Source organism: Mandrillus leucophaeus, unplaced genomic scaffold (assembly GCF_000951045.1).
Source record: "Mandrillus leucophaeus isolate KB7577 unplaced genomic scaffold, Mleu.le_1.0 Scaffold502, whole genome shotgun sequence".
Lineage (NCBI taxonomy): Eukaryota > Metazoa > Chordata > Mammalia > Primates > Cercopithecidae > Mandrillus > Mandrillus leucophaeus.
The window spans coordinates 1329243-1341878 of NW_012105388.1; the positions used below are offsets into that span (position 1 = coordinate 1329243).

Sequence of the window (12636 nt, forward strand, 5' to 3'; positions counted from 1 at the left end):
GGGGAAGGGATAGCACTAGGAGATATACCTAATGTAAATGATGAGTTAATAGGTGCAGCACACCAACATGGTACATGCATACATATGTAACAAACCTGCACGTTGTGCACATATACCCTAGAACTTAAAGTATAATAATAAAAAAAAAGAGAAAAAAATAAGAATTGGGTGGACTAAAAAAAAGAGGGAATAGTTAGCTGTGTAAAATACTAACAGTATTTTATCTACAACCATCTGATCTTTGACAAACCTGACAAAAACAAGAAATGGGGAAAGGATTCCCTATATAAATACTAATGGTATTTTACACAGCTAACTATTAGCTATGTAAGAGGTCAAGTAAGATGACAACGGAGACATGACCTTTGACTTGGTGAGATATTTGTCATTGACTTCCCTTTGCAAGAGCATTTCAGTGGAGTGGAAGGGCAATGGCATTTTATGGAGTGAAATGGCAAAAGCTTGGTAAGGGTGAAAAGAAGACAAAATCGGAGGTAAGGAAGTAGAAGCAGTGAGTGTGAGTGAGTCTTTTGATAGTTCTGCTCTAAAGGGTAACAGAGAAATACGATGTGAAGTCAAGGAAGTCTCCCTATACCAGAGGTAACAGTAATATTAAGACATTTTGGGCTGCGTGCAGTGGCTCATGTCTGTAATCCTAGCACCTTGGGAGGCTGAGGCAGGAGGATCACTTGACTCTAGGAGTTCAAGACCAGCCTGGGCAACACAGGGAGACTCTGTCTCTACAAATAATTTAAAAATTAGCTGGGAGTGGAATGTGCCTGTGTTCAGGAGCTACTCGGGAGGCTGAGGTGGGACAACTGCTTGAGCCCAGGAGGTGGAGGATGGAGTGAGCCATGGGTCACGCTGCTGTACCTCAGCCTGGGAAACAGAGGGAGTCCCTCCCTTGAGGAAAAAAAAAAAAAGGACATTTGTATGCTGATGGGAATGACCCAGTAGAGAAGAAGGAACTGTATAAAAGAGGAATGGTATAAATGCAGAGTAAAGTCTTTGAGTATTGTGAGAGGTGCTAGGAGTCAGGGTCCAAAAGGAAGAAATTACCTTAGAAGTTGGCGATGATGTTTTAAGGACAATGGCAATGATGATTATTGCAGTAAAACAGCAGCTAACCCCAAAATAGGCACTATTTAAAGCTTTTTTATTCATTTCACATCAACTCTTAGAAGAAGGTATTACTAATATCTTATTTTACAGATGAGGAAGCTGAGGTACAGAAAAGTTAATTAACTTGCCCAATGATACATATCTAGCAAGTAGCAAAGCAGGGATTTAGAACCCAATGGAAGAGACTTTTCTTTCAGTGCAACAAGAGGGAAGGCAGAGTTTGTGGGTGTAGATGCAGCTGGGCCGGTGGTAGTGGAAACATGACGTAGCTCTTGCATGATGACATCTGTTTTCTCAGTGTAGTATTTGGTGAGTTCATCAGCTGATGGGGTGGGGAGAGAGGATGTTGGAGTTTCGACAACAGGAGGTGAGAAATTCTTTTTTTCAGAGAGGGAAAGTGAATTTACTAGCAATGACTGGCAATATTAAATATCCCTTTGAAATTAATGGTCATAAATTTGAAGTGAATCTACTTGTTCTCACTGAACGATACTTTCTAGCAATTTTCAGCTGCTTGAGACCAGGCATAGAGAGGAGAGCCGGGTTTACCTAGAGAGCAGTTTTTCCAAGAAAGTGGAACCTAAGAAGAAAGGAGCCAGGAAGTAAGGGGTGTTCACAAGAGAGTGGTGACAGTACAGGACCATGGAATTTAAGCTGGGTAAGGAGGAATGTATGGCCATTAAGGATGTGATGGACACAGAAAAGAAGTGGCAGGGTCAAAGGACTTTAGACTTGTGAGGTAAGAGAGTAGTTGGAGTGTGAGTTTTAAAGTAAGAGAGTAAGTAACAGTCAAGAGTGGGATGCCTGAAAAGGAGATTTCAAAGGGAGTGCTGCTATTGACGATGATAAGGTCTAGATTATGACCATGTGGATGGGAGGCTGAGGTGGCGCAGAATAAAAGATGACTGGATCCAAAAAGGCTAGAGTACTAATGACTCCTCTATGCGGATGCTGAAGTTAGACAGCAGGATGACAGAGGCAGTGGAAGAGTCGTCAGTGGAGTAGATGACAGCAACAAATAAGGGTAAGAGGAGTAAAGTGTGATGTGACAGATTTGCAAGATGTTAAGGGGACTGAAGGAGAAAGAAGGAGAAATAATTTGAAAGTTGTAGTGGGAAGCAAGGATACCACCGACCCTGCTGCAGACTTTGAGGTACATGAGGAAGGGGAAAAAATCAGGCTCTAATTTAAGAAGTAAAGAGACTGTTCAGAGAAAAGGCTGAGGATGTAGCAAAGTACTTGAAACATGGTATATATTCAATCAATATTTCTTGAATTTGAATCTTATTTTTTTAATAGGAGCTTATCCTAAAAAGGGAAGTTTTTTTAAAAAAGACTATTTACAAGGAGTCTGAAACAGATTAAAAAGACAATGTTCCTCTAATGACTAGATTTTCCAAATCCATGAAAGGCTCCTCTTCAAAAATCAGTCACCTTGCCAAGATAAACATAGTCAAACAGCATCTTGTTGGTTTTGGCTTAATATAAATAGATAGCTCACTGTTATAAAATAAGACCAGGAATTCTCTTGCATAAGAACCCAATATCAGAAGAACAAAATTCAGTGAATTCTGCCTTGATAAAACTCAGAAAACAGCCTTTCTGAGCATAAGCTGACCCTTTAGTCTATTATAGTTTAGGCAGAGAAACTTAGGTACCTACAGGTTGAGAATAAGTGAGACTTCCTAAATACATTCTTTGGAATGTAATAAAATGCACTTTGGAATATATTCTTCTTCAGGTAGTAATACAATTATTCCATGAGTAACTTGAGAGGTATGTCTTTATTGAAGAAAGAGATGTTCTTCTCAATGTTATCATTTTTCTTAAACTTGTTCTGAAGTTGTAGGGCTAAGTAAATATTGTAATTTTTTATGCTTTAACAAAAAACCCATTTATGTTTATGTCTATAAAGTTACTTCCTAAGCATTTCTAATAAGCTGTCTATATACAGCTCATGAAATTCTATAGTCCTCTATGGTCTTAAAATGTACGATGAATATTACTTTTCCCCTAAAGACTAAATTTTATTGAAACTTATCTGGAATCTCCCCAAAATTCTAGTGTTTTGTTTTATAATTGTATTTGAAGGTTTAATTATTATTTATCAATCAAAATGGGAACTGGTTCAACTGCAGGTTAGCTCAAAGGGCTTTTCGTTTTCGTCTTCTTCATATACTATGAGGTTTTTGCTACCAGACAGAAAATGCACTAGTACCTCCATTATGTGAGATACACGAACTTGAAAAAGATGGTCAACTCTCTGATTTTCAATATGATGTGTCAGAGAAAGCAATGAGTCAATAACACACACTGTGCTCATTTATAATCCATAGCTGGTAATGGCAGTGAGTTATTTCTCTTCTCCATGAAGAATCAAGCTGGAAGTAATATCTGCTTCACTAGATTTCTTAGTACCTCACATATTACTTATGTGACTTTCTCTTTGGAGTACAGTGATTTTTGGGCTTGTCTTTTTTTCCTTCTAAACTATAAGCTGGTATACTATGCCTTAACATCTGTGCATTATATTATTATTTGTATTTTGCTTAATGTCCAGTGCTGGTAATAGAACAAAATACAACAGTAATACTATCAATATCAAACTCGTCAGTATTATCAACTAAACATAAATAAGTCAGGCTTCTGTGGCAAGGTCTAGGATGATATCAACATTTAGGTAACACAGGAAACTGCTTTGAGTTCCAAAAATCTGATTTACAAATTCACTGTCAGAACACAGCAGTGGCTTCTTACACTACATTTATGACTAGAAAGGTCCCAGATGCAAGTCTGCAGAGGAGTCAAGATGCTAGCTTTTCCAATTCTGTAAGTAAAAGAGAGATACTTTTTCTTTTAGGGATGTAGTAATTTTTAAAAAAAGAATAATGGATTTTAAAAATAATATTTTTGTGAAAACAGTGGAGAAATGTTTCAGAAATAATGTATGGATATATACTCATTTAACTGAACATTTTAAATGTCTTTGAACTAATGAAGAGAATCTTGGTTAAACAAAGAAATCTCATGTTGTTCATAAACCAGAATTTCAACTTACCATTTATGTTTATTGCTGGTAACACAATTGACATTTTTGGTCTTGTGGTCTTGTTATGGGTGGTAGCTGGTAACAGCAGGTGATCCTAAAATTAACAAAGAACAATCTGTTATATATAACAACTGGCTTAATCCTGACCTGAACAGGTCAAATTCAGGGTTTCTAAGAGGCCAATATTTCATTGAGATGATGAAAAATTATAGTTTTTATTTGAAGTTGGCTTAGACACACCATCTTAGAATCATTCATTCATTAATATAATACACATTTACAGAGTGTCTACCATTGTCAGGCACTATGCAGTGATCTTGGAAAACTCTTAGGTTTCTATAACACATATGCTGTAGCATACTATAAAGAATACTGATCAAGCAGTCAAGACAAGGGATTTTAATTCTAATTCTGCCACTAAATAGCTGTATCATCTGGACAAGACTATCTATCCTTTCTGTGTTTCAGTTTCCAGTCCTGCAAAATGATGGGGGCTAGACTAGATAATGTCACAAGATACTGAAAGTATCTATCCACTAAACAACATTTTCAAACTTTTTTTTAAAGGCAATAAACTCTTTTTCCCATCAAAATTCTTATCCCGGGAATTTTCTACTTGTAGAAGAAAGGAACTATCAACATGTAGAAGAAAGATTCTGACTGAAGCAGGGCCAAGCCCTAGAGCCTTGCCTGCTTAGCCTCCTCTTCTCCCTTTGAAGTGACCAGAGCATTAGACATTTATTTGCAAGTGACAGGTGCATGCTAAAGAAGATGTACAGTTTTTGCCCTTAAAAAGCATAGTGGCTGGGTGCGGTGGCTCACCCCTGTAATCCCAGTACTTTGGGAGGCCAAGGCGGGCAGAACAAAGAGTTAAAAAATTACAAATACATGCCTAGCACAATTGTATAGTCCTACATTGTGTAGGGCATCTGAGGTTTCTAATTTCCAGCACACAAGTACTAAAAGTAAGAATGAGCCAAGAGAAGTTTGGCTTCAGAAAAGGCAGAGTATAAGTGTTTTGAAAATGTATATACATCTGTAGGCATTCTAAGGCTGATTATAGATGGCTTATGACTTTGATATTAACTACTGTTTTCAATAACTCCTCTTCTTTCTAGTAAAAACATATGAACTGTCACAGAAAAAAGAAAAAAAAGCATATTAGCATTTCCATTTAAGGGAGCATGGTTAAACTGGAGATAAAACTCAACCTAAGTTGACCCATTTTGCTTTCTTTTCTTGTTCCTGTGTTCACTGTTTCACCATTCATGCAACAAACTTACTATATGAAATAACTCATCAAAAGTAGGATCTGATACAGCTGAGAGCAATAAAAATTCAACAGAACTTCAAAGTTCAAAGTTGATATGATTATGAAGTGCGATTATCAGCAAAATTAAGAAAAAAATCTAAAAAGTGAAAAACAAATTGAAATTGATATACATGAAGAGAACTGTGTAGAAAACATTTCCAGTAACTGCTTGTATTTTGTGTAATTCAAGGCAACGTTTCCAAGAGAACATGTTTTTAAAAATCGGGGAGGAGAGAGAAGATGAGTAAAGTTCTGGTACTAGTACCTCCATTATGTGAGATACACGAACTTGAAAAAGATGGCCAACTCTCTGATTTTCAATATGATGTGTCAGAGAAAGCAATGAGTCAATAACACACACTGTGCTCATTTATAATCCATAGCTGGTAATGGCAGTGAGTTATTTCTCTTCTCCATGAAGAATCAAGCTGGAAGTAATATCTGCTTCACTAGATTTCTTAGTACCTCACATATTACTTATGTGACTTTCTCTTTGGAGTACAGTGATTTTTGGGCTTGTCTTTTTTTCCTTCTAAACTATAAGCTGGTATACTATGCCTTAACATCTGTGCATTATATTATTATTTGTATTTTGCTTAATGTCCAGTGCTAGTAATAGAACAAAATACAACAGTAATACTATCAATATCAAACTCGTCAGTATTATCAACTAAACATAAATAAGCCAGGCTTCTGTGGCAAGGTCTAGGATGATATCAACATTTAGGTAACACAGGAAACTGCTTTGAGTTCCAAAAATCTGATTTACAAATTCACTGTCAGAACACAGCAGTGGCTTCTTACACTACATTTATGACTAGAAAGGTCCCAGATGCAAGTCTGCAGAGGAGTCAAGATGCTAGCTTTTCCAATTCTGTAAGTAAAAGAGAGATACTTTTTCTTTTAGGGATGTAGTAATTTTTAAAAAAAGAATAATGGATTTTAAAAATAATATTTTTGTGAAAACAGTGGAGAAATGTTTCAGAAATAATGTATGGATATATACTCATTTAACTGAACATTTTAAATGTCTTTGAACTAATGAAGAGAATCTTGGTTAAACAAAGAAATCTCATGTTGTTCATAAACCAGAATTTCAACTTACCATTTATGTTTATTGCTGGTAACACAATTGACATTTTTGGTCTTGTGGTCTTGTTATGGGTGGTAGCTGGTAACAGCAGGTGATCCTAAAATTAACAAAGAACAATCTGTTATATATAACAACTGGCTTAATCCTGACCTGAACAGGTCAAATTCAGGGTTTCTAAGAGGCCAATATTTCATTGAGATGATGAAAAATTATAGTTTTTATTTGAAGTTGGCTTAGACACACCATCTTAGAATCATTCATTCATTAATATAATACACATTTACAGAGTGTCTACCATTGTCAGGCACTATGCAGTGATCTTGGAAAACTCTTAGGTTTCTATAACACATATGCTGTAGCATACTATAAAGAATACTGATCAAGCAGTCAAGACAAGGGATTTTAATTCTAATTCTGCCACTAAATAGCTGTATCATCTGGACAAGACTATCTATCCTTTCTGTGTTTCAGTTTCCAGTCCTGCAAAATGATGGAAGCTAGACTAGATAATGTCACAAGATACTGAAAGTATCTATCCACTAAACAACATTTTCAAACTTTTTTTTAAAGGCAATAAACTCTTTTTCCCATCAAAATTCTTATCCCGGGAATTTTCTACTTGTAGAAGAAAGGAACTATCAACATGTAGAAGAAAGATTCTGACTGAAGCAGGGCCAAGCCCTAGAGCCTTGCCTGCTTAGCCTCCTCTTCTCCCTTTGAAGTGACCAGAGCATTAGACATTTATTTGCAAGTGACAGGTGCATGCTAAAGAAGATGTACAGTTTTTGCCCTTAAAAAGCATAGTGGCTGGGTGCGGTGGCTCACCCCTGTAATCCCAGTACTTTGGGAGGCCAAGGCGGGCAGAACAAAGAGTTAAAAAATTACAAATACATGCCTAGCACAATTGTATAGTCCTACATTGTGTAGGGCATCTGAGGTTTCTAATTTCCAGCACACAAGTACTAAAAGTAAGAATGAGCCAAGAGAAGTTTGGCTTCAGAAAAGGCAGAGTATAAGTGTTTTGAAAATGTATATACATCTGTAGGCATTCTAAGGCTGATTATAGATGGCTTATGACTTTGATATTAACTACTGTTTTCAATAACTCCTCTTCTTTCTAGTAAAAACATATGAACTGTCACAGAAAAAAGAAAAAAAAGCATATTAGCATTTCCATTTAAGGGAGCATGGTTAAACTGGAGATAAAACTCAACCTAAGTTGACCCATTTTGCTTTCTTTTCTTGTTCCTGTGTTCACTGTTTCACCATTCATGCAACAAACTTACTATATGAAATAACTCATCAAAAGTAGGATCTGATACAGCTGAGAGCAATAAAAATTCAACAGAACTTCAAAGTTCAAAGTTGATATGATTATGAAGTGCGATTATCAGCAAAATTAAGAAAAAAATCTAAAAAGTGAAAAACAAATTGAAATTGATATACATGAAGAGAACTGTGTAGAAAACATTTCCAGTAACTGCTTGTATTTTGTGTAATTCAAGGCAACGTTTCCAAGAGAACATGTTTTTAAAAATCGGGGAGGAGAGAGAAGATGAGTAAAGTTCTGCTAGAATTCCAGCATTGCAGCAAGGGAATTTTTTGTTTTGTTTTTTTTTAAGTGCATTGTTAGACACAAAGATCACACATTTCTGGGTAAGATAACATTATAACCAAGAAAAAACAGAATTTGCTGATCTTCAAGCCATGAAAGTTATACATAGCTTAATTCCTATCATTAAAATACTGCTTCAGGGTCTCTAAATTGAATGTGAAAACAAACCAAAAAACTTGCAAGCCCCAAATTAAGGCTATTGTAAAAATAAACACACTTAGATTCCACTGGTCATGGGTTAAGGTCGGGCTCAGACTTAATTCTGAGTTTCCTGCTAAGATATAGATGCCATACTAATTGTTGTTTTTAAACACGATCTTCTGAACACAATGTCTCCTACTTTCTCTTTTCACTAACTTTTTAACAAACTAGTTACTTTTGCAGCAGAAAGCTAAAAACCATGTATGATTTATGAAAAAGAAGAATCACATCTTGCATGCATACAAATTATTAAAGTTAACCTGCCTTGTCTCTAATTATTAAAGGTTTGCAAACTGGAGTAACAGTTTTAAGTACTTGTTTACCAAGAGGCCCAAAAATTAGACTGCAGGGAACCAAAGCCAGTATACTACCAACTCTAACAGTACGTATCTCGTAATAAAAATAAGTGTCTATATATCATATATCACATATATTTTATCTATCTTATCTATGTATCTGGGACAATGTAGTTACTTCATTGAATATTTACCTCCACTTCCTTAAAATAAATGTTTCTTGAACCTCACAACAATGAATCCTGAATCATTAGTTTCTCTGTGTTCATCTTACTCTTTTTTAGATCATTAATACTGTGAGCCACATTTTCAGAAACAAAGGAGCTGTAATCACTCAATAAATATTTACTGGCTTCTTACTGTTCATTTAAAAAAATTACTCAGCACAGTACCCTGTCATGTATTCAGCATTGTGCCACAGAGGATATTTTCTTTTAAAGAATATAAATCCAAGTTTTTATTTTGTTGGGAACACTGAATTGTGGCAGAAACAGCCATTTTTTTAAACTCAATATATGCTCTCCTTCTTCTATAATATTAAAATAGCAACAGGACTTGTGATATTCAGTTGGACACAATGCCACCCAGAATAAAGACTGTATTTCCTAGCCTCCTTTGCAACCAAATAAGGCTACACAGTCTGGTCAACGGACCGTAAGAAGAAATGGCAACTTCTTCAAGGTGGTAATGGTGGAAGGCTTTCCTCCTCCTTCCCTTTCTCCTTCTTGCTAGCCAGAAGGCAGATAATGACTGCTAGAGCTGGAGTAGCCATCTTTGTTCCATGGGACAGAAGCTGCAAGATGAGAATTACGGAGCAAGAAGACAGAAGGAGACAGGGATCCTGATGATTAAGTAGCTATCATTAGATCTCTGAAACGTATACATGAAAGAGAAATAAACTTCTAATTTATCTAAGACACTATTATTTTGTATTTTCTGTCACTCAAACCTAAACTTAAACCAAATTACTAGTTAAATTACAAATTTGTGAAACAGTTCTAAAGGAATTTGGTCAAGAGGAATCTCCATAATAGTTAATCAAGAACAGCATTGCTATTTTTTAACAGCATAGAAACCATATTTATAATTTAGTCTTCTTGATATCATACCCCCTTTTACTTAAATACTTATTAAGGAACTAGTGAAGGAAATTCAATCCCGGAGGTACAATTTGATAAATCTGTACTTCTTTCCCTCCAATTAAATCGTTTAAAATAACCCAACTGTGACAAAAATGAAACTACTTAAAAATAAAAAGGATAGTAGAAAAAGAATGTTGCCATAGAAAGAAATATATTTTGGCACTGTCACTCAAAACTATGTCACTAATTTTAAGACATCTTCGAATGGACTCCTGAAATGTCTTTATCAACCTTTCCGTAGGGCTTAGATACCATAGGATTTCCTCTGGAATGAAATCATGTGGACAAATATTATGATCAATGTATTGTTACTCTTATTCCCAGAAAAAGTTAGAGAAACATGAAGGGGAGGGGGCAGGGAGAAACACCAAAACATTTCCCCATGAAAATAAAGCATCAGTTTTCTAATGTTATACAATATTGTACATGAGAAAATATACTACTTTCATAAAGTTCTCCCAATTCCCTCTTCCAAGCAATTTGTTAGAAACCAACAAAATATGAGTGCATAATACAGCATTCAAAGTTACATTTCTTCTCTTTTTAAGAAAACAAAAGCATTGGCGACTGGCTTATCAAAAGAAAAGGATCACATTTTGCTCTGCTGAAATTAATTATGGTAACTCACAATAGAATTCAGGCCCTATTGAGAGTTATCAAATGTTGATTCTACATAGCCATGTAGAATACAAACTGATTAAATGACCCTTCCCATTCCCCCTATAAAACTCACTGACTAGTGCCCCTAGCACAGGGAACATCCACAACTATTGAGTTGTATCTTTTTTCAAGACTATTTTCATTAATTGTATTAGTCAGTATAATTGTGTAATAAAATATTACATAAACTAATAGTGTGAAAAGAGAGCAAAAAGATAAAATTAAGTTTTAAAATGTTCTCTCCTTGCAAAGCCACCATAAAAATCGTAATAGTCTGCCCTCAGATTGCTTAACAAGTACCTTTAAGTTCTTATTCCAATTTAAAGTAACTGTAACCAATACTGGAAATTATGGTTGCTGAACTGTGCGTACGGTTTATGCAAGAAAGGCAACATGCAACTCTGAAGAGTGGATCTGGACTCAAAGAAAAGAAAATTGGCCCTGCATACAAAACTAGCCAATGAGTGCATATTAACATAATCAAATGAAATAAAGATATGTATCTTTTTAAAAACTAATTTTAACCAGTACTGTTTATTAACAGACCATCTACTAGTCCCCATTATATAGATAAGATGGCTTCTACTGTATTAGAAAACTCTGGCTCAAGGTTGCAGCCCTTTATCTTTAATAGAAAGGAATGTATTTCTATCATAATTTCCCCTAGAAATGAAGGAAACTCAGGCTGCACTTGTGACACTGAGCAGCTTTTACACGGATCAACACAGACCTCTATTAGGGAAAAAGTTTTGCATAGCAGACCAATAGTAACAACAGCCTCTTAACATTTTATATTTGGCCCATATCCACTGGCTTCCAGAGATGGGATTGGTTTTCCAATATACGAAACTGTTAGAAGCAGATCAAAAATAAAAATAGCACCTAGCCTTATTTCAAAAATTGTATTAAATTTTCTCTAACCTATGTCCCTGTCCTAGAGAGCTTTTGTTTTCTTCTATCACTCTATTTGGTATCTTTCAAGCTGTCATAGAAGTTGAAGAGCATGTTAACCCTCAAAAATTAGAGCCAAAGCATCAACTAGAAGTAGGCCTTTCAGAGTTATTTATCTAAATTTACATTTTGCACTAGTGTTGTTTTCTAGCAGTTATAGTAATTCCTGATCAAAAAGCAAATGTGTTCATTCATTAAAGCAATGGAATTTGAAATCATGAAAATATACAGACACACATTGTGACATATCCTGAAAATAAAAATTGCAAAAAACAAAATTAGGGGTGGTAAAAATAAGTAGAAAGTAATCATTTAAAGTCTATTAAAATGTCTACTACACAGGGCTTCTCAGCATAGTAAAAACATAAGCAAGGTATATTACTCACCCGAAAACTAGAATTAATATAAATAGCTAATATGAATGCTGTATTTGTGCCATTAATGTATGCAATAAAACTACAGACCAATAAAAGGAAACGTAGAGCTTGCATCTGCACCATTAGTATGCATGTCAGCCAGAAGAATAAATCAAAACTATTAGTGTACAACAGATGGCCCAAGAATGAGCCAAGGTTTATGCTTTGACAAGAGGAAACTTTTGACACTTAATACAAATCTGATAATGCTGGCAAGGTCACCAAGGAAAAATGAGCTTGAAATCCTAATAAGTACAAATTCAAGTTTTGATTTAAGATACACTTTTCATGTCAAACTCTGGAGGATGTCCACTGCAAACTGCCCAATTAACTGTGCCTCCCCTTTTATTCACACCAAAAAGTATTAGGTTGGACCATAAAAAATTGTCATTTTTGTGAGTCAAATATCAGTAATTTCATAAGGTTCAATCTAAGAGTGATATATGCCTCTCTTTTTAAAAACCAGAATTAATTTTGAGTTTCTTGGTCAAAATGGTTTCTTGTAAATACTTTCCTAAGAACAGGATAGTAGCATCCAAAATCATTCTTCTCTTTTGATGAGAGTTTCAGGAAAAATGTTTCTAAACCAGGTCAGGATTGATCTCCCTAGGGAAACCTCTTAGACAAAATGTTGGTTACATGCTCTGGACAGGTATAGGACCAGGAAGTCTTCAACCATGTGCTTCATATTACTTCATTCAATAACTTGGAGTTGGCTGGGTGCGGTGGCTCACGCCTGTAATCCCAGCACTTTGGGAGGCCGAGGCAGGTGGATCACG

At 35.5% G+C, this 12636-nt stretch overlaps 1 protein-coding gene across 1 annotated transcript in view; it reads right to left on the reverse strand.

Moving 5' to 3' along the window:
* ATF6 (activating transcription factor 6) overlaps positions 1-12636 on the reverse strand; it is a 201495-nt gene that overhangs the window by 45061 nt on the left and 143798 nt on the right. Inside the window, exon 15 of the mRNA XM_011996105.1 lies at positions 6589-6673. Coding sequence (XP_011851495.1) covers positions 6589-6673 — 85 coding nt within the window. The remainder of the gene's footprint in view (positions 1-6588; positions 6674-12636) is intronic.